We start from the raw sequence: 22,469 nt of genomic DNA, 5'->3' as shown, positions 1-22,469 counted from the left end.
ATATTTAAGAATGAGTACATTTTACGATTACAAAGTTTTACATGAAGGGGTGCATATAATTAGCATGGGTACATTTAGCAAAATAAAAAGTACAAATTAAAAAAAATATATATGGGTACAAATACAAATAAACTTTAAAAAATGTGGGCACAAAAAGAAATTAATATATGGGTACAAATTAAAACTGAAAAGAAAATTGGAACAAATTAAAAATGGGTACAAACTAAAACTAAAAATATATGATAAAAAATTTAGTCATAAATATAAATATACTAATTGTAACATTTTTAACATTAAATGAATATATTTAGAAATAAAAAAAATTATTATTGAAATAATTAATTATGTTATTAATACCTAAGGACCTTGATCAAAAATTGAAAAGGAATAGGATTTTAATCAATGGAGTAGCAAAATGAAGGATGAGAACCTAATTTCTCCATATGTGATTGTGTAAATCCTAAGTAGAGATAAAATAGGAATCCTTTGGGATCTAGAAAATCTTTCCTAATATAATTTCTATTACTTGGAGAGCAAGTTTCTCTCCTCTTTATTACTATAAATAAAGGCACAAAGACTAGGAAATTAAGACACAATTTCCTCAAGTCTATTCTCTATATTTCTCTCTTCCCTTTACCGCACCTCTCTATTAAAGGGTTGTGATTTTCACACACCCTTAACTACTTTTCCCACACCCCTCCCTAGTTTTTAATAGTTAATTAGTATCCTACTATTTAATCTTCCATATATACCCTTCCTACTTTTTTATGGTAATTAATGAAATATTAAATAGGGAGGGGTATATATGAAAGATTAAATAGTATGATACCAATTAAGTACTAAAAAATAGGGAGGGGTGTGAGAAAAGTAGTTAAGGATGTGTGAAAATCACAACCCCTATTAAATATAGGCCATAACATATATATATATATATATATGGTTGGGGACAATAACGAGACAATATGATTCATGCCCAAGACATGCTAGTCGCTAATTTTTTAATTAGGTCATATCCTTATCTAGACACGTTATACTTGCTCTATTAAATAGATATACTTGCTCCACATTCCTAACTCCTAAGATATGGTTTTATATTCCATATGCATAGACACGTTACTTAATTATCAAAAACTGAAGATTGTACACCTGTATCTAGCCAAATAGCTATAACGATGTGTTTTTCATTTGCATTTAAATTTAAATTACTCTTCACATCTGCATTTAAATTTAAATTACTCTTTCCATAATTTTATTAATTCATGATAGATAATTTGTATAAAAAAGTAAACGATCAACATGCACCCTAAATCCCATTTCATTTCACAGACGTGCTATGGATATCCGATTATTTCACTGTAATTGGTCCACTTATACCAGAGAACTCATCATATGTGGTTTTAATGTAAGTGATGGATTGTCCCAATAGACGAAGTATTTTTCTTCAACGTAATGCAACCCAAGGTCAACTCTTCCTCTAACTGTAGCTTAGAGTATTAATATTATTTGTAATCATTTATAACTTTAATCTTGTTCTGTCCATAAATTATAGCGCACACACCAGTCTCTCTCTCTCTAGTAGACCATCATAAAGTTCAATCCAATCTGACGAAACTCAAAAACCAAATTAAAAGAAAATAATGGAAGAGAAAACCACACGATGGCATAGGAGACCCACGGGGCAGTTGCAAAGTGGCCGCACTGGTCGGGGAGTCAACAATCCAATGATGAAAAACGTGACCTAAACCTACGTACGGTTAGGTATTGAGTCCATCCCATTGCAAAAAGCTTGTATGTGCTCACTTCATGTTCTTATTTTGGTAGTTACAAACTCACTTCATGTTCCACTCAAAACAAAATTAGTTTGAATTCACCATACAATTGAGTCAAATATTACTATTGTCGTTATGATGTTATGTTTCGAGGCTTGGTATTGTATGCTCTAGAGTTTTTAACCGTTAAATCTTGATCATTGTATCATTCGCCAAAAATCTGACGAGAAAAAATCTCATATATAGGAACTGTAACCAATTACTTTACCGAGAACCGAAGCTCAGGTTTTTTGCATGAAAGTTAAAGGAAATATAACAGTACGTATGCCAAACAGTCTATGAAAGGGCGATTTCATATGACAGGATATGTGCAGCGTACGTATTTGGTAGGATATGTGGTGCATGTATGTCAGGTAGGTAAAGTTAAACCAATGAAAATCTTCTTCAAAACTACACGACATTTTGGCATGTGTAAAATGCCAAAAAGCAGACGCAGTCCGCACTGTAGGTACTCCGAGTCGAATTTTAAAACAAACAAAATAGTAAATAGCACCCAAAAGTTATTTTTTTCCCCTTTATCCTTCTACTTATTTTGAAAAACTTCATTTTAACCCTTAAAAAAGATAAGTTTTAGACTATAACCTTGTGTAAGATTAAAATCCAATTTTAGTCCCTAGTACATTTAATCATCTTATTTATTTGTTATATTTTGATGTTTTATTTATCCTTTTATTCCTATTTTTAATGTATTAATTACATTTAAATTTAATTTTCATTTCAATATAATACATTTTGGTGCATATATTTAGGTTCATTATAATATACTCCACTATTTGATATAAAGGTCTTTACTTTAGAAGGTGGATTACACGTCAAATAAACAAATATATTTTGAATATTTTAAGTCTCTTTCATTTATATTCAATTAGTTTTGAATTGGATGTTCACATTTTAAAATTTTCATTTTGATTTTGTTAAATTAAGTTCTGACTTCAAATTTCATTAAATAAATTGTCGAAAACCCAAAAAAAAATAATAATTTCACGACCATGTGAATTTCGTAATATAACAATGAATCATACCTACATGTTAACGAAAAGAAAATCACATGAGTAGGAAGGGGGGGGGTCTAACTTTTTCTTCAAGTATAAAATATAATTTACGATAGAGTAGAACTAACTTTGTCTGTTTGCATCCGAAATACCATTTTCATTGAAAAAGTAATGTTAGCGATATTATTTGATTTACAAATGTTGTTAACTAACGTGTTGTTGATGATTTACAATCAAAAGAGAGTCTAAACCATAACGTAGTTGTTGATAATTGAATTATTACTTAAATGTCTAACGTGTTTATTTTTTATTAGTGACACATTACATGATTTACAAATGTGGTCTAAAAGTTAGTCTACCTAGCATTCCTGGAAGAGAAAATGACTGTCACATATTGAAAACTCTAATAACCAAATTCGGTTAAACACATACGTTATTAGGTGGATGATATCAAAGTTTCCTTAATACTAGTTGTTAGATATGTTTTTCCCCTACAAAAAGATTAACAGACATTCGAAGGTATGAGAGGCTAGTGGTCGACACACAAGTGTCAATGTGGGGACCCTAACACCATGCTTAATTAATTGTGTGGATCCTAATTAACCATGATAATTCGTAGGAATTTGATTACGTTTTATCTTTTAACATTGTAGGCAGGTTGAAAGCGAGAACCCTCAAAGTCTAAGCTAATGTATTTGTTCATATTGTGGCTCATCAATATTGACTATCTGGGACCATCGTGTCGTGCATATATGAGTGGTTGATTAGTACTTGTTACGGTTACTTAAGATTGATTAGTGTAATGAAATGATCAGAATCTTCTTCTCTCTCTCTTAATTAGAGTGAAACGAATCAGAATATTTATCTGCCGTCTATTCGTGGATAGAACTCAGGTTCTTTCTTGATCTATTTTTAATGAAACACATATTTTTAAAAGTGAATTTTATATTTATTGCCTAAATTAGTCCCTAATAAAATTTGCCAACTATATCTCTAATGTTAGATTCGAAGCAGTTTCGTTCAATTTTTCATCAATTCAAGTGATGTGACTGCATGTGTGTAGATTGGTAGTTTTTCATAGTTTAAGGACTTAATTTTTTTTTTGAAGAAATAGCGTATGAAGTTAAATTTGAAAGGTAAATTAGACATCAAATTCGCAACCTATTTGCAACATTTAGAGCTTATATGCAAGAAAATGAGAGCAATATCCTCAAAAATGTGTCATGTGACTTAAATTGACTAAGAAATTGAATAAAATAGTTTTGAGTATAATATTACGAATGAAATTAATAATTTTTAATAAATTTAAGAATTTAATTTTCACTAAAATAATAATTTATAGATTAAATCGACAGTTCATCATATTTTAATGCTCATCGTTTTGACATGATTGATTAAAAGTGATTTTTTTTTAGTGATATCATGATTTGAAAGTTATAAATGCTCCACGTCGGGTTTTATAATCACCCACTAATATGATGGTCAATGAAACTTCCTAGGTCTAATTAGTTTTACCAATTACACTATTTTACCAATTACACTTTCATGAGTTGATGTGGGTTTTGTTTTAGATACCTACGTCTGAGTCTGAATTTTTTTTTTCGTAAATTAAAATAATTTGGAGTATAATAGTGCTTCGTAAAAAAATTGGATAACATTGTTTAAATTTAGCAATCATGCATACCAAATGAATAAAAGAAGAAGACAATTTAGCAATTGGATTTTGACTATTAATAATTGAGCTTCTAACACTAAATTATTTTAAGAGTGGCATGATTTCTATCATTTTGCTTAACTCCTTCTGCAGATTTTGAATAAGTTAACTTCTTCAAAGCGGCAGTCATAAGAGAAATTTTTCAACGTATTGGAAACACACATCTAATTTTTGTTTGATTGTCTAACACATAAATTAGTATGCTCGCATTCCCTTTTACCAAACTGATTATTGATAAATTGATATTATATTTTTTATAATCAAGTGAAACTTTTTTTAAAGATAAAAACTATACATAGAAAAGACATGTTAAACGTAATTAATATGTTATACATGAAAAAAGGAACAACAGAAGTTTACAATTACAAACTCATCAGCAAATCGACCTCTATAAAGATAGAAGAGAATGAAATTATTTTGTACACAAAATGCTAATTATAAAATGAAATGAACAGCCTTGGATGCAACAAAGATAAGCTTGAAAAAACAAAAATTAAAATTCCTCCACCTAGGAAAATGATTACTTTTCTTTTATTTACAACTTACAAGCGATAGTTTTAACCTTAACTGTATTAAGAGAAAGAAGAAAAACTCGAACACATATAAAATGGAATTAAAAAGAAAGTTATAACCACTTAAGACAATTGATTCAATTAGTTTGTCTTATTGTCACGATTCCCTCTTAAAAGAAAAGTTCATATGTATTGTGACTCAATTAAACTAAAAGGAAGTGACAAGGCTAACATTTTCTCGACAAATTAGATAGAATAATCCTTTCTGTGTCGAACCACAAGAGCCAAAGTTTTGCATGTGGTGCATGCAATATTCTAGTAGATAAACTGTTAGATGTTGCGTTTTCACACATACGTCCTGAGTTTAAAATTTTTCATAATTATTCTAATAATTTCAAACTCTCTCATCCCTCTAAAAATAGCAAATTAAAAGAAAAAAAAACAAAAGCCAATGTCTTCTACTCACTGCTAAAGTAACTATTCAACCTACTAATAATGGGCCGTAGAATATTTAGATGTAGATCACTATAATAGTATTAGGAATCCAGTTATGACAGTGAAACCAAAACCCTAGCCCTAGAGTGCTTTTTCTTTCTTAAAAAAAAAAAAGTTACGATGTTCATTAAGATGGAAAAGACAGGACATGGATCCTCTTCGGATCCAATTATCCTAATCCTAGGGATCCATTAATCCGGACCGTTGAAATTTAATCAAACGGCTACAATCAGGAGCTCACTTTAAAAGTTATAATAACTTTAACCGTTGGATCAAATTTCAACGGTCCGGATTGATGGATCCCTAGTATTAGGACAATTAGGTCCGGAAAGGATCCATGTCCGAAAAGACATGTACAATAACTTCATCAAAATCTTGTCGAAACTTTCAACCCGCTCGAAAGATAACCCTATTTGATTATCACTAAAATTCAATGTTAAAAACATTAGCTAAAATTCTTTATATTAATATGTATCTCTATTACCAAACTCATTTGACAAAGGAAATAATCATAAAACTGAATACAAACATTTTTGGATTGATAAGAAAAGCTTCGAGATTCATTGTTTGATTGAGTAAAATACACTAAAATGAATATTATGCATACAATCGCTCGCAGACTCACATATTTTGTTGAAACTTACAGTCAATACTTTAAAACATTGTGTAAAAAATATGGTGATAAAGTCTCTATGCCGAGTTTCATTTTGAGGGTCTCCTTAGCATTTCTCTTACTATTATTGTGCAACCTGTGGACATAAGCAGTGTTTAAAATATCCTTGAAATTTGTCGATATTTTCATCGAAATATTTGAAAAATTAAGGATTGATATCGAAAAAGGGGGTGAAATGAAAATTTCACCCTATATCGGCGAGGTAGGAAAATCAACGAAGATCAATGATATTTACCGATTCACTGCAAAAAAATTTGCTGAACCCATTGCAGAATTCAAACTTTTGAACTCTTATTGAGAAATTTTTCTCTAATTTCGACTAAATTTTAATGAGTTTGTATACCCACCTCATTGCAAATTTCTATAATTTTTGCCGAAGGTAATTGATATCAATGTTTCCACCTATATCAATGTTTTATACATTGAATATAAGTTAATAATTAATCAAGTGTTTTTGTCAATGGGTAATGCTAGTGAGATCAAATTCTTAAATCAAAATTTATAAACAAATGGTGTATTTGTTGATAATTAAGTTATAACTTAAATATTAATTAACGTACTTATTTATTATTAAGTGCATCTAATAATCAGTGCGAGTGTATAAATAAACAAAGAAGCGAGGTTCCACCAGATTTGACACACCCAATCAACTAATCAGTTTCGTGGGTCCAACACTCGCATTAAAAACATTGAACTGGTGAACAGTGGCCCACATCATATATCACGCTTCAAAATTTTTATTCTATTTCATCTTTAACCTTCTTATTTAACTATTTGTTAAATTTAGCTCACTTGATTAATTTTTTGGAGTGCTACGCTACGTAATTTGCCACCGTCGTCGAATTTGAATAAAAAAAAAAGATTAAATAACAGAAATTAACAAAGGGTATATAAGAAGAAGAAAAAAATGTATAGATAGCATATCCCAATTTTTCTTTTACAAAGGTGCCAATTTCATTTATGAAAAAAAAAACACGATCCATTATGTCCCCCCCCCGTTTAATTTACAAATTAGTTTCTCTAATTTTGGACCCAACCTGGTTTGTGGCCAACCCTAGTTCTAATTAGTTTAAAATATCGAAATCGTGGAATATCGATATGCAAATTTTGTTAATAGTGATAGATATATCGATATTGGTTGTTTTGGATAGAAATAAAAGAAATTTGCTCAACAACGTGGAAATTTAGTATTTACAATGAAACTTTAGGAAATGTCATATGGTAGTTTGTCAATATTCAACTGATATGTCAGAAATATCGATAAAATTCATCAATTTTGATCAAAATTTAAGAGTTTTTTTTCGATATAATGTGAAGTTTAGACTTTACCAATTTTTCAGATCTTTCTCTATTTTTCTGATGGTTCTGGAGGCACCAGATCTTTCTGTGTATCGAAAACTAACAATCAAACTTCTCCTCTATCTGTGTATTTATTTGTGCATAAAGAAAAAAAAAAAAAACCTTCTCCTCTTTACTCTCTCTCTCTCTCTCTCTTCTCTGCTTGTCTTTTTCTAGATATCTCTCTACATTCTCCCATTAATTGGCAGAGAGATGCTTTATGAGTAAATCCTTTCCTTAAAGCAGCTGTGTGTTTTTCTGTTATTTGGCTGAAAAGCTTGCGCCTTCAACAAATATACTGCCAAAAACGGACTGTGAAAACCTGCACTGCAAAAGGACTCTCCCTTTCTGTTTCAGCCAGCCCTTGTTTTCTCCTGCAGAAAACTGACTTTCTCTCCCTCCCTCTCTCTCTGTTCATCTTCCCTGCTTTAGTGCATCATGGGATACTTCTTGATCCTGTGGCTGAGACTCAGCTGACCCCACCTGGGAATTCCAGTGGCAAAAGTAATAATTATCACTTCCTTGTTTCTTCTGTCGTTTCCTTGTCTGTGTGAGGTGTTCTTTCAGCTCCTGTCCTCAATTGCCAATTGGGTTCCTGGGTTTTGACGGGTTTTGTTCAATTCCTGAATTTTGGGTATATTTGGCACTGAGTTGAAGTATAAAACTTTAGTTTCAATTCATTTTCTTGGTGGGTTTTTATCAAAAGATTGGAACTTTGGATTTTGTTCTTTCAAACTTTTGGTGGGTGTCAACTTTTTGAGCTCTGTCAATTTCTGTAAAGTGCCTTTGGATTGTCTTTTGTTGTTTTAAAAGATATGTTTTTTGAACTGGACATATCATCCTAATCAGTTTTTGTTGTTGTTTTCTCTTTTGGTGTGCAGATTGTATTGTTTTGTTTCTGGGTTTTTATTCAAAGTTGTATTGGGAGTAAATTTTTCAGGTGAAGATAAAAAATTGAAGATCTGGGTCTAGCTTTAAAGTCAGTTTTTTGTGATTTGATATTGGTTTTGTTGAGTATTCCTGTTGTGGGATTTGGATTGTGAGGTGTGAGGGGATATCAGAAGGAATAAAATTGTGGAAGCTGCAGAACCTTTTGAAATTTCAATGGCTTCAAATGCAGAGGTTAATGGAGACAGTGATACCACCAACAAAGGCAGTATGTGGGTTCTGGATCAGAAGCTTGACCAACCCATGGACGAGGAGGCTGGCAGGCTGAGAACTATGTACAGGGAGAAGGTACTCTCTCTCTAATCCTCCCACTTCCCTCAATCTATAACAGTTCAGAAGTAATTCAGTGAAGTTAAAACAGTTTTTACTCCCTGTATAAGAGTTTATACCTTCTCGGGCTAAACTATTAGTAAGTAGTTCTCTTTATTCTTTGTTGGACGTAATTCAACTGCTATGAAAACGACTGGAATGTGGTATATGCTTATAGGTTGAGTAATTGCCTGATATTAGTTGCTTTGCAAGATAATGTATGTTCTTGATTCTGTTTGCTGATCCAATTTTCGATTCTCCAGAAGTTCTCCGCACTATTGCTTATGCGGCTTGCATTCCAAAGTCTTGGAGTGGTTTTTGGAGATTTGGGTACTTCTCCCTTGTATGTTTTCTACAATACCTTTCCCCATGGGATTAATGATCCGGAGGATGTGGTTGGAGCCCTTTCGTTGATTATATACTCTCTTACTCTTGTACCGCTCCTCAAGTATGTATTTGTTGTTTGTCGGGCAAATGACAGTGGTCAAGGTAAACCAAACTCTACTTGTAGATTTGCTCCATTAAATTCAACTGTTCTGGTGTTTTATGGGATTGTAAAATGGACAAAGCACATGTTTACTATTATTCGCTATTACAGTTAAAATATGCCTATTTAAAATCTATGCTAGCGTATAAAGTGATCTCTGGTAGAATTGTTTCCAAAAGTAGCATATACTAGTGTCCAGTGTTCGGCTTACATTAATGATGCACGCCTATAAATTTTTTACTTACCGATTCAATCCCCAGCTCACATCATTGGTTATGTGTTTTAAGTTATGCGCAGCAATGTGTGAAGCTATACTTACACATGAAGTGATTATTTTGGCAACACTGATACATATACTTCTTAATTTAGAATAAAGGTTTGATAAGTTTTCTTTTTTAGTTCTTCTCCTGAAATTGATTAAACATGACATTGTGTCGGCTTTGTTTTCAATGTTCTCAAACTACATGCCTCCAAGAGTTGTATAGTACCTTTTGTGCTTATGAGTCACCGTAAAGTCTTATGGAGCTTGTGGTTTCTGTGTTGCAGGTGGAACATTTGCTCTTTATTCACTTCTCTGTCGGCATGCAAATGTTAAAATTATTCCTAACCAACACCGGACTGATGAGGAGCTAACAACATATAGTCGTTCTACTTTCCATGAACAATCATCTGCTGCAAAAACCAAGAAGTGGTTGGAGGGGCATGCATCAAGGAAGAATGCCCTTCTTCTTCTGGTCCTCATAGGCACTTGTATGGTGATTGGAGATGGAATTCTTACTCCAGTTATATCTGGTACGCATTCCTCCACAGTTGGAATTATCCTAACCTCTCTCCAAGTAATTAATCTACCTGTTGGTCCTTTTTTTTTTTTTTTTAATCTGCTTTTTTGGTTCCACGATAAGTGAAAAAAATTAATTAGGAGAGGCCCAATGGTGCACTCAGGTACATAAGAAGTATACACACAAGAAGTAATTGAGAAACAGAGAAACTTCTTATTAAAAGGCCAAAAGAAGTTAAGAAACAAAGAAAAGCTAGAAAAAGATAATGTGTTCTGGAGGTCAATGTAGTTATCGACTTGGATAACAATCTCAAAAGTCTGCCTTTAGCCAATACATAGAGTGCTACACTCAGAAAGATCTAACATATCTGTCTAAACAGAAAAAGAAGTAATCCAAACTGTATGATTCCTCATCTTACTAAAGGGCCATGCCAAGAAGTAAGTGCCGAAGAATGTTCTTGGAAGCATCCCACGATCCACTAAATAACAAAAGCACAAAGGCCTACAAATCACATGACAATGTATCAGGAAATGATTTATTGATTTTCTGCATGCTTACTCAGTCTTAGGTTTTCCCATGTTTTTCTCGGTACTCAGTGGTTCCCTTATTAATCTCAGCGTCTGCATTTTCAAAGAGTTAATATCTTCATCATTCTCAAGAGATACAATGCATTCCATTAGTCTTGGTATCTAGTGATGTCTGGGAAACTGTCACAGGATTTACTGAAGAAAAATATGGTTCCACTTCCATGGGTTGAAGTAATGAGTTGGAAGTGGAAGTTGGTTAATGTCATGTCATCCTGAACTATTGGACATAGAAGACAATTAAAGTTGCAGATTTTAGGCACCATATAATTGAATATGTTCAATGTTCTTTTCTTGATTCTGGAAGCAGAAAAAGATTGAAATGGGAAAATTTCGCTGCTTAAGATTTCCTACTTTGTGTAACAGTTTTCCGTAACACCCATACCCTTCTTATTTACGTAATTAGGAATGTACAACTCTGTTGCATTTTCTTTTATCTCAACTCATCCTTCATTCCAAACCATTTGGATTGGCTGTGTTAATTATCTTTCCCCAACAACATGGATTCCTCTTTTTTTCTACCCAGTTTGATAAAAAAAAGTGACACATCAATATCAATTAAGTTAAATTTTTTTTATTTTCCTCAGGTTCACCTTTCATTAGAAAATGACTAACTATGCTTTGCTTTTGACAGTTTTATCAGCTGCTGGTGGGATCAAAGTCAGAAGTCCTGGCATGAACAATGGTACCATCAAATTCCGTGGAGCTAAAGTTTACTTTTTATTCTTTTATAATTGTCAATTTTTTATGATTGCTGCCTCTGCATCTTTCTCCGTCATTACTTGAACTATTTCTTAACTTATACTTTCTTTGTTGTGGTGCAGATTATGTCATACTCGTTGCTGTTGTAATATTAGTAGGTCTGTTTAGCGTGCAGCACTATGGCACAGATAAAGTTGGTTGGCTCTTTGCTCCCATTGTGCTGCTTTGGTTTCTATTAATTGGAGGTATTGGCATTTTCAACATCTGGAAACATGACAGTACTGTTTTGAGAGCTTTTTACCCCGTGTATATATATCGGTATTTTAAAAGGAACGGGAGAGATGGTTGGACTTCTCTTGGGGGTATTATGCTTAGTATAACAGGTAAAGTTTCTGTATCCTAGTTTCACTTTCCAACTCTTTAAGTTTCAGCAAAAATTTACCACATCTCTGATCTTGGATTCCTATGAAAATTCTGAATGATAAATGATTACAGGGACAGAAGCACTCTTTGCCGACCTTGCCTATTTTCCAGTTTCAGCTGTACAGATTGCGTTTACTACAGTCGTGTTTCCTTGCCTTCTTTTGGCCTATTGCGGACAGGCTGCCTTCCTTGTGAAAAATCATGAAGACAAAACTGTGCTTCAAGCATTTTATCTTTCTATTCCAGGTTTGTTCTAATTTATATTTTGCATTTAAAGGATGCCCATATCAAACATGGTAGTACACATAATGATTTTCTCAAAATTGAGGCATAACATTTCAAAGTATAGTTTTTGATAGAATTAAAGAACATGCTCTTCACTCTTCAGTACCTTTTTTAGTCTTTTTAATCGTAACTAACGTAGATTGTTGGGTCTATTTTTTTGTACAAGGGAGGTCAAGGGGGGGATGGGCACGCTCAAACTTTAACTTTGAGTGTGAGAGTAAATACTTTCAACCTTTCGAGCTATAAGTCCCCACTTCTCTATTTGCCGAGAGATTATTTGATCAAATATTTGAACGAATATGATTACTTTGAAGAAAATCATCAAAGTCGATATGACACAAAATACATTGTAGTCTTTTAGTTGGAGTGGGAATGTAATATTTCCTGTACAGAATTTTTACTGTGCCATCTCCATGCGATCTCTAACATAATCTAAGAAAAGCGGGGAAACAAGTAATATAATGTCTTATACAGTAGGCACTAGGCAGCATGTTGTTGTTCCAAAGATGCTTACTGTTTCTCTTACTGCAGAACAAATATACTGGCCAGTCTTCATTGTTGCGACTCTTGCTGCCGTAGTTGCTAGTCAAGCAACAATATCAGCAACATTTTCAATAATCAAGCAGGCTCTTGCACTTGGCTGTTTTCCTAGAGTCAAAGTTGTACATACATCAAAGAAGTTCCTCGGCCAAATATATATTCCAGATATTAATTGGATCCTTATGATTCTTTGCATTGCGGTGACTGCTGGGTTCAAAAATCAAAGCCAAATTGGAAATGCTTATGGTAAGTTCATCCTCTGCTAAATCTTGTGAAGCTTACATGAGCCATATTCTCTATTCTGTGCAACTAGACTCGAAGAACATGTAATGTAATTGCGAAATCTTCTTTGAAAAAAAAAATGGTTGAAAACTTCTTTAAATAAAATAAGAGACGGGAGAAGTATTTGAGATAAACTCAGAGCTGAAGAAGTCGGGAGGTGGTGAACTTTGTTTGAGACAATTTAGAGAAATAGTTGCTGCCCTGCCGTTGTGAAATTGATTTGTGATGAAATGTTTACTAGTTTAAGCTCGTTCTTCCAAAATAAGCTTGCACTCAATTGAGTTATATTTTATGTTGCTACAGGGACGGCAGTTGTAATAGTCATGCTGGCAACCACATTGCTTATGACTCTAATCATGATATTAGTGTGGCGCTGCCATTGGATTCTTGTCGTTACATTCACCAGCTTGTCGCTGATTGTGGAATGCACTTACTTTTCTGCTGTACTCTGCAAGGTTGATCAAGGTGGATGGGTTCCTCTTGTGATTGCAGCTGCTTTTCTTCTCATCATGTATGTTTGGCATTATGGTACGTTGAAACGTTATGAGTTTGAGATGCACAGTAAAGTTTCAATGGCATGGCTTCTTGGGCTTGGCCCCAGTTTAGGACTGGTTCGGGTCCCTGGGATAGGACTTGTGTACACCGAGCTTGCAAGCGGGGTGCCCCACATCTTTTCCCACTTCATCACCAACCTGCCCGCAATCCACCAGGTTGTTGTCTTTGTCTGTGTTAAGTACCTCCCTGTATACACCGTCCCAGAAGAAGAAAGATTCCTCGTCAAGCGGATTGGCCCCAAGAGTTTCCACATGTTTCGTTGTGTTGCAAGATACGGTTATAAAGACCTACACAAGAAAGATGATGATTTTGAGAAGAAGCTCTTTGAAAACCTTTTCCTGTTTGTCCGGCTCGAGTCCATGATGGAAGGGTGTTCAGACTCAGATGAGTACAGCATCAATGGCCAGCAAACTGAGAGATCAAGGGACGGCCTCTTAACTAATAATGGCAACACAACCACTTCTACCGTAGACCTCAGTATCTCATCAGTGGACTCAATTGTTCCGGCTAAATCTCCACCGCACGCGAACAATACCGTGAGTTCGTACGGGCAGATGAGCAGCCAGAATGAGATTGATGAGCTAGAGTTTCTGAATAATTGTCGAGAGTCCGGGGTGGTGCATATACTTGGGAACACGGTAGTGAGAGCAAGGAGGGATTCCAGGTTCTACAAAAAGATAGCCGTTGATTACATTTATGCATTTCTCAGGAAAATTTGCAGGGAGAATAGTGTGATCTTCAACGTTCCTCACGAGAGTCTATTGAATGTTGGACAGATTTTCTATGTGTAATTTTTTGTCTATCATAAAATAGTTACTTTATATCATATGTAAATGCCAATTGTATTTTTTTCAAATTCTGTATTATTGCAAATACAGTTACAACAACAAAGTCTTATACCACTAAGTGGGTGGCTATATGTATCCTAGCATGCTAATGCGCTCGGTTTTGCGCCAAGTCTTCCGTTGGCTCCAAGTATTTTATGTTTTTTTCTTAAAATCTCTTCCTAAGTCTTCTTTTATACTTTTTGCTCCGACTCTGTCTCATAATCGCATCTTCTAACCAAAGTATCTGAACCGCAAAGCATTATATAGGCCTTATTGCCATCATATCCTATAATTTTTTTTCCCAAAGCTTTAGTGGCTTACTAGTATAATATTAGGAATGCAATTAGACCGTTGAGAAATGTTACAGAAACTTGTGAAAAATGGGATTTTCTGTTTCTGCCTTCTTTTGAACTCGGTACTTGTTTATAGCTTCGACATGGGAAATGTAAATTCTGGTATTTAACATCCGTCGAGAATCTTCTTTGTAATTTTTTTTTCCTGTTTATAAAGGGACAATTCAAAGGGGGTATTTTTTTTAACAGAAAACATGTCAAGCTCCAAATTTTAGTTTTTTTGGTAGAATAGTTATTTTGAACTCGAGAAAGAGGAACTGAATTCTCTTGACAAACTGAGCGGGAAACTCATTGCATGTCAAGCTACGTGCTTGTTGCATCGTGTCACTCAGTTTTCTACAAAGGTCTTGTCTTCTACGTAAAAATCTGGATATTTATTTCGTTTTATTTCCCTTTTGTTACATGAAATGCAAAATCTATAAATAGGCAAGGCATCAAACCATGATCCGAACTTTTTCTCTTCATCTGGAAAATAGGCGAGGAGGCACCAGAAAACGGCTCGAAATTGGCTGTCTTGATCTCGAGTTAGCCACTTTTGAGCCGTTTTCCAGCCAAACCACGATGAATTAACCGTTGAGAAAGGTACCATTCTCTTCATGTCGTTGAGAAGCATGATTTTCATTTTGAATCACTTGATTTCGTTGAGTATTGAAGAAGTTATGAACGTTTAAAGTTTACCCAATTTCCGGCGAGTTTTCCAGTTTTCCCGCAGACCAGTCACCTTCCAGGCTATTTTACGGCCATCTCCAGCAGCCATTGGGCTTCTAAATAGGTATAATCTTATTTTACACTTTCCTATCTTCATTTTGATATAGTGTGAGTCGAATTTGTTTAAAAAACAATTGAGTTACAAAGCTTTGAAAATTGTCCAAACTTTTGGCCAAGAGTTTCTGAACATTAACAGAGTTTTTAACAGAATGACCAAAATAATGGATAGTGGACAATCTCAGAGACCATTTCTATTGATTTTTAATCTCAGAGACCATTTTGACTAAAAAGCTTTTTTTTTTTTTTTTTGGTTTTTTTTTTGACAAAACGATAATCTAAATTTTTGTGATAAAGGTGAGATTTGAACTAATTTCACTTTTAATATATTACACCATACCTAAATATGACAATATAATATAAAATTGATAATAAATCCCATGGTTTATATTTTCCTTGCACTTGCTTTGACTAATGCCGTACTACAACGTCAATGTTTGTACGACATTGACTAAGTCAATGTTTGTATAACGTTGGTAATTGGCACACAAACTAGCGGAATGTAGAAACATCACAGTCATAATAACATGGTAAAATAATGAGCATATTTGCCCACATTTAGAATCTTGCATGTTAACAAAAAGAAACTCATAAAATAACATCACAGATCTCGTGAATGATTTTGGCATTTGTGTCGGTCGCTTTTCACGTTGTTGGTATGAATTCTAAATTCTAAATCTTCTACATATTTCTGACATGCAAGACATTACATATTACGAGAATTTTTTACCATGCTTAAAAACATTTGTAACTTGAAATTCTCCCGGACATTTAAGGAAGGTATTGATTTTTAAATTGGAAGTTTTAACAAAATATTTTCGGTACTGTTTATTTTTAATGAAAAATCACATTTTTATCTTTTTTTGGTACTATTTACTACATCTTTATTTGTCTTTTTCATTAAAACTAAAGTTTTTATGGATTTTTAGTTAATTTTTCTTTTTAAATTTCTGTTCAGAATTAGATCCGTTCCGAACCTTAGTGTCCGGAGCCTAGAAATCAATTCATTTGAATGGAACAAATTCAATCTAACGATCCCCATTAACTCATTTTTCTGACTCACCACATAAAACCAACGGCTCTAATTTCTTTTACACACCAATCGATGATTCAGATAATTTGATTCCTAAGCTCTGGACGCGTTCAATTCCTTTCTATTCAACATTTTATATTAAAAAATTAGGCCAAAACACAAGCTTGGTAATAACAATTGTCTTCGTAAGATCCAAGAAATTGACCCAGAAAAGGTAAATAAATAAACATTCAACCTGACTAGATTAAGAAATGACTCAATGATTGCCAAAACAAAAAAGGGTGAAGTCTGTAACTCCTCTTTTGCTCTGAAATGGCGTCTTCTCATCCCTCTCACTCTTGTTTTATGCTTTAATAGCTACTCGAAGTCTTTAAGACAAAACCCACCTGGGAATATCACCTGCAAGTTGCAACCAAGGTAAACACACTAATAAATTTTGCTTCTTTTCCCATGTTATTTTACAATCTTTGTGTAAATTATAATATATACATACATACATATATATATATATCCTGGATGTTCTTGGACTGTCATGGATTCAATGGAGTTCTGGGTTATTGTTCATTTTTGGTGTTAAGCTCTGGATTTGATCCATTCAACTTGTTCATCTACTGTATTGGAATTCTGGGCGGTGCACTTGTTTCACTTGAATGCTTTTTTAGTGTTTTGTACTTGATGATAAGCTTTTTAATTGGGGATTGTATGTTGGTGTTTAGTTATTCTTGGATTTTTCCCTGGTAAGTTGGTAGCAATTCAAAAGAAGAATCTTCAGATTGCTAACACTGATATCTGTTTTGGATCTTGTTCAGCAGGACTAAAGTTTCAAACTTTAAATTATAGAGGGGAAGGATTGAAAAGAATATAGTGGAGAGGTGAATTGGTGGAAGGGAAGTAAAGTCCTTTGAATCATCGGGTTTCGAATGGCTGCAAGAATGGCAGCTGATGAAAGCACTGATAAGAATGGTAGCGTTTGGGTTTTGGATCAGCAGCTTGATCAGCCCATGGATGAGGAGGCTAAAAGGTTGAGAATTATGTACAAGGAAAAGGTACTATCTCACTCCTTCACCCCTGTTCTTCAGTGGAACTGTTTCAAAACCGAATTCACCAGTACAAATAGAAATTCGACTTTGAACTTTCGAAATCTAGCAGTCCAGCGATTGGGTTGGTTTGTTTATAATCAATTCATTATTGTCATCAGAGATATGTTATTAATATTAACTTTTCGTACTATATGGTTGAAACGATTGCTTTATGTAACCTTGAAGGTATTCTGCTATTTCTGAACTATATTTGCTCTTGTTGCTGATCACTTCTTTTCTTATTCTTCCAGAAATTTTCAGCATTATTGCTTGTGCAGCTTGCGTTTCAAAGCCTTGGTGTGGTATATGGAGATTTAGGAACATCTCCTTTGTATGTTTTCTACAATACATTTCCTGATGGAATTGATGACCCGGAGGATTTAATTGGAGCTTTATCTGTTATTATCTACTCTCTCACTCTTATTCCACTCCTGAAGTACGTTTTTATTGTCTGTCGAGCAAATGACAATGGTCAAGGTAATTTGATCACAGTCTATCATTGATATATAAGCTCTTCCTTCCCCTCCCACCTTTGTAATGTTACCGTATTACCTTGAACGCTGTTCTCAGATCATTAATCAAAAGTATCTATGTTTTGATTATTCACTGATAGAGACAATACATCGAGAGCTATAGATGCTGTTCTTCCGGGTTTTAGTTCATGTAAACTTATCCTCCTCATGGTTGCAGGTGGAACGTTTGCTCTATATTCACTACTCTGTCGATATGCAAAAATAAAGGCTATTCCTAACCAAGACCAAACGGATGAGGCACTAACAACATATAGTCATTCTTCGTTTGGTCAGAAATCATTTGCTGCAAGAACCAGGAGATGGTTGGAGGGGCATGCATTTATGCAGAGCACTCTTCTTATTCTTGTCCTAGTTGGCTCTTGCATGGTGATTGGGGACGGGATTCTGACTCCAGCCATATCAGGTGCGCAGCTTCATTGTTGATATTGTAGGATCATTCTTCTGTTTAACTATCCTCATTGGTAATTTTCGTGATCATGTAGTTTTGTTTTACGGATATCCCAACACTTTCAACCTGCGTGATTAGTTCCTATAGACATAACTTGTAAGGGAAGCATATTGCAATCCCTTATACTCTAACCAATCTTAATTGAGAAACTATTTTTTTAAATGGTAAAAGCTACTTCCTGGAAAGCATTTAGACTAGGTTAGAACATTAAAATACTCTACAGTTTATGATAACTCCCGCTGAAGCGAGTATGATTCTTTGTCAGTTCTATTGGAAGCTCTTAACCATATTCTGCTTGATAAGTACACTTAACCCTTAACCATACTATCGTTTGCAGTTCTGTCAGCAGTTGGTGGGATCAATGTAGGCCACTCCAAGATTAGTAATGGTATCTCCATACTCTTGGACACAAATATACTGTTTCATTTGCTTCACCATGTTTGTTACTCATCGATCATTGTTTCCAAATCTAATCATAACTACTCTTTTGTTATACAGAGGTAGTCGTGCTTGTTGCTGTTGTTATACTGATACTTTTGTTTAGTGTGCAACGCTATGGGACAGATAAAGTCGGTTGGCTGTTTGCACCAATTGTTTTTATTTGGTTTCTCGTAATTGGAGGAATTGGCATGTTCAATGTTTGGAAGTATGATAGTAGGGTTTTAAAAGCCTTTTCACCTGTATATGTATATCGATTTTTTAAGAGGGGAGGAAAAGATGGGTGGACTTCCCTTGGAGGTATTATGCTTAGTATAACAGGTAAATTTTCGATATTCCATCCTTTTTTATTTGTGAAATACAAGCAAGTTTGTGACGTAGTCCCTGAAGACTGGTTGTGAACACTTACAGGTACTGAAGCACTTTTTGCTGACCTATCCCACTTCCCAGTCCCGTCCGTGCAACTTGCTTTCACATTGGTTGTATTTCCTTGTCTTCTATTAGCCTACTGTGGTCAAGCAGCATACCTTATGAAAAATCCACACAACGTGTTCGGTGCTTTTTATCATTCCATTCCAGGTTTGTTTGATTTCTTTACCTACAAATTATAACATAACCATTTAGGTTTATGCATTGCGGAAAGATTCTGATTAATCGTTCTTGCAGACAACATATATTGGCCCGTGTTTATTGTTGCAACTGGAGCTGCTGTCGTTGCAAGTCAAGCCACCATAACTGCAACTTTTTCATTAATCAAGCAGGCACTTGCATTAGGCTGTTTCCCAAGATGCAAAGTCGTGCATACATCAAGGAAATACCGTCACCAGATATATATTCCAGAAATTAATTGGATTGTTATGATTCTCTGCATTGCCGTGACAGCTGGGTTTAAAAATCAAAACCAAATTGGGAATGCCTCTGGTAAGTTTAACCAGGTGCAGCTTATTATACACATCTTCCTACTTTAAAACATAATTTCATGAAATTTTCAGTGTTTAATTGGTTTGATATTCTTTCAACATTCGTTATTACTCTCCTGTTTTATCCATCTATGAAAAGACATGGACTTCGATTAGTATGAAATTTTTGTTATAGCATCGGTGAAGTAAGGAGTTTCCTCCATATCATGCCATCTTCAAATTCTATGAAAAATCTTTTAGCATTAGGAAATCGACGATGGCAATAAGGATTACAGGGTAACATTCTAGGCAAATCTTTTTCCCATTTCTCTTCTCAAACTTGTGTTCTGACTGTTACTTGTCGTATCTCATTCCAAGCTTCTTGGTTGAAGTTAAGATTGCACCATCTAACATAATCTTACGTGTTGCAACAGGGACGGCAGTTTGTATAGTCATGTTGGTAACCACATTGCTTATGATTTTAGTCATGATATTAGTGTGGCGCTGCCATTGGATTCTTGTGGTGATCTTCACTGGCTTATCATTGGTTGTGGAGGGCACTTACTTTTCTGCCGTACTCCTCAAGGTCAATCAAGGCGGCTGGGTTCCTCTTGTGATCGCAGCAGCCTTCTTTATCATCATGTATGTTTGGCATTATGGTACAGTTAAACGCTATGAGATGGAGATGCACAGTAAGGTTTCAATGGCATGGATTCTTGGACTTGGTCCCAGTCTAGGACTGGTTCGCGTACCTGGGATAGGCCTTGTATACACAGAGCTAGCAAGTGGAGTGCCCCGGATCTTCTCTCACTTTATCACCAACCTACCCGCCATCCATTCTGTTGTCGTCTTTGTCTGCGTGAAGTACCTTCCTGTCTTCACAGTCCCAGAAGAAGAGCGGTTCCTTGTAAAGCGGATTGGACCCAAGACTTTCCACATGTTCCGTTGTGTTGCAAGGTATGGCTATAAAGACTACCACAAAAAGGATGATGATTTTGAGAACAAGCTCTTTCACAACCTATTCGCGTATGTCCGGCTTGAGTCCCTGATGGAAGCGTCTTCAGACTCTGACTTATCTAGTATACTTGAGCAACAAACTAATCAGTCAGGAGATTGCGAGTTGAGCAATGTCAGCAATACGCGCCACTCCAATCAAGTAGACCTGTCAATTGCATCAGTGGACTCGATCGTGCCTGATGATTCTCCATTGCATGCAAACAACCCGACCTCCTTCGTTCCGGCAAGCAGCCAGGCCGAGGCTGATGAGATAGAATTCTTGAACAACTGTAGAGATGCAGGAGTGGTGCACATACTAGGAAATACTGTCGTAAAAGCCAGGAGGGAATCCAAACTATTGAAGAAGATCGCTATTGACTACCTATACGCATTTCTTAGGAAGGTGTGCAGGGAAAAGAGTGTAATGTTCAACGTTCCTCACGAGAGTCTCTTGAATGTCGGGCAGGTTTTCTACGTATAGCATCTGCGTCAATGCTGTAAACTTCAAACACTTCAAGTTTACATATTGTCATCCATTTCAGTTCACTGTAACTTGTGGACCGAAATCTAAGTCCCTCCCACCAGGAGATTTTTCGGCCAAATTTGTTTCAGAAACGAGTTTTCTGCTGTACTCCTCAAGTTCCATCTATTGTTTCATATTACTTCAAGTCTTCAATGGCGAATAAATAGATTAAGCAATGTGATTTTGTACTTGTTTATTTGTCTTCAACATTCCACTTCGAATGCATCTGCTACATATCAGCACAGAAATTATATACACAAGTAGAAGGAAGAAAACAGGAGGAAACAGAAGGCAATTAAATTAAGACAAACATTTAATAAGAGTACACAAAAAAGGTCCGGTGAAATTCAATCCCGAAGCGGAAATTTGCTCCCACAGTGGTGTCAAATGACTAGAATCTTTTTCATAGGTGGATAATAGATTACATCTATGTCCTAGGTAGATAATTAATGATATTTAACTCGCTAATTAGTAATCAATGTTGGACAAGATTTCAAGTTCAAACTCTCCCTCTGTTGGTAATAAGTGCCCCGATCCCGATATTCGGGGGACATCGGGATGGCCACATGCTGGCCGACACCCGAGGGTGATGCAAGCCATTTAATGAATGCATATGCTGAGAACATTTAATGAATGCATATGCTGAGAACATGTAAATCATGCGTATAAATTTCGCTCGAACTACATAAAATAATATACTAATATTCAACTGCCAACAATGATAAAGATAGTGATAGTGCATGACATGTTCAGAGCATACATCTAATTCAGAATACAACAGAATGTGTTATTACAATGATGTCAAAGAAGAGATGATGGCACGATATCACTGGTAGGGGAATGCCTCGTAGCTCGGATTGTAAGCCTCGTTCAAGGGGCGCAAAACAAACATGAGTGAACCAAGTTTATATATATATATATATATATAATATTGAAACAGTTATCAACATACTAACCCCCAAAGTTTCATGAAAACAATAGTATAATATGTAGTAGGTTTTCCGAAAACCCTAGTATGCCATAAAACCTTTCATAAAACATATATCGTATATAGTGTGCTAACTAGTGGTATCAAAACGCTCGTAGGCACTATATTTCTCGACCCGAAGCCATATATCTCCCTCGCCC

At 34.9% G+C, this 22,469-nt stretch overlaps 2 protein-coding genes across 7 annotated transcripts; both read left to right on the top strand.

The window, feature by feature from the left end:
* The first annotated feature begins 7,637 nt into the window (after positions 1-7,637).
* On the top strand, positions 7,638-14,404 carry LOC103435297 (potassium transporter 10-like). 5 transcript variants are annotated; one of them, XM_029102930.2, is made up of 9 exons: positions 7,638-8,294; positions 8,435-8,789; positions 9,074-9,299; positions 9,844-10,089; positions 11,295-11,345; positions 11,485-11,745; positions 11,858-12,031; positions 12,602-12,856; positions 13,196-14,404. In XM_029102930.2, the coding sequence occupies exons 2-9, from the start codon at positions 8,658-8,660 to the stop codon at positions 14,236-14,238; spliced, it is 2,388 nt and encodes a 795-aa protein (XP_028958763.1). In that variant the 5' UTR covers positions 7,638-8,294; positions 8,435-8,657; the 3' UTR covers positions 14,239-14,404. The 5 variants fall into 5 exon arrangements, with proteins under 5 accessions (XP_028958763.1, XP_008371903.2, XP_070678775.1 ...); XM_008373681.4 differs by having other exon boundaries at positions 7,640-8,057; XM_070822674.1 differs by having other exon boundaries at positions 7,673-8,294; positions 9,077-9,299.
* Positions 14,405-16,638: 2,234 nt separating this feature from the next.
* Positions 16,639-21,529, top strand: LOC103435296 (potassium transporter 10-like). Of its 2 annotated transcripts, none has more exons than XM_008373678.4 (9): positions 16,639-16,842; positions 17,235-17,471; positions 17,756-17,981; positions 18,195-18,440; positions 18,823-18,873; positions 18,984-19,244; positions 19,335-19,502; positions 19,590-19,844; positions 20,257-21,529. In XM_008373678.4, exons 2-9 carry the CDS (start codon positions 17,346-17,348, stop codon positions 21,297-21,299), a joined length of 2,376 nt encoding a protein of 791 aa, XP_008371900.2. In that variant the 5' UTR covers positions 16,639-16,842; positions 17,235-17,345; the 3' UTR covers positions 21,300-21,529. The 2 variants fall into 2 exon arrangements, with proteins under 2 accessions (XP_008371900.2, XP_008371901.2); XM_008373679.4 differs by having other exon boundaries at positions 16,672-16,842; positions 17,238-17,471.
* Positions 21,530-22,469: the final 940 nt, after the last annotated feature.

The sequence above is a fragment of the Malus domestica genome, chromosome 05 (assembly GCF_042453785.1).
Source record: "Malus domestica chromosome 05, GDT2T_hap1".
NCBI lineage: Eukaryota > Viridiplantae > Streptophyta > Magnoliopsida > Rosales > Rosaceae > Malus > Malus domestica.
Note: the sequence above shows the minus strand (reverse complement) of the source record. Positions and strands in the feature narration are given on the sequence as shown.

Coding starts and splice junctions, on each gene's coding strand:
- LOC103435297 (XM_029102930.2), top strand. CDS start 8,658: ATGGCTTCAAATGCAGAGGTTAATGGAGACAGTGATACCACCAACAAA. Junction 8,790..9,073: donor GAACTATGTACAGGGAGAAG/GTACTCTCTCTC, acceptor TCGATTCTCCAG/AAGTTCTCCGCACTATTGCT. Junction 12,032..12,601: donor ATTTTATCTTTCTATTCCAG/GTTTGTTCTAAT, acceptor CTCTTACTGCAG/AACAAATATACTGGCCAGTC.
- LOC103435296 (XM_008373678.4), top strand. CDS start 17,346: ATGGCTGCAAGAATGGCAGCTGATGAAAGCACTGATAAGAATGGTAGC. Junction 18,874..18,983: donor CCACTCCAAGATTAGTAATG/GTATCTCCATAC, acceptor TTTGTTATACAG/AGGTAGTCGTGCTTGTTGCT. Junction 19,245..19,334: donor TATTATGCTTAGTATAACAG/GTAAATTTTCGA, acceptor GAACACTTACAG/GTACTGAAGCACTTTTTGCT.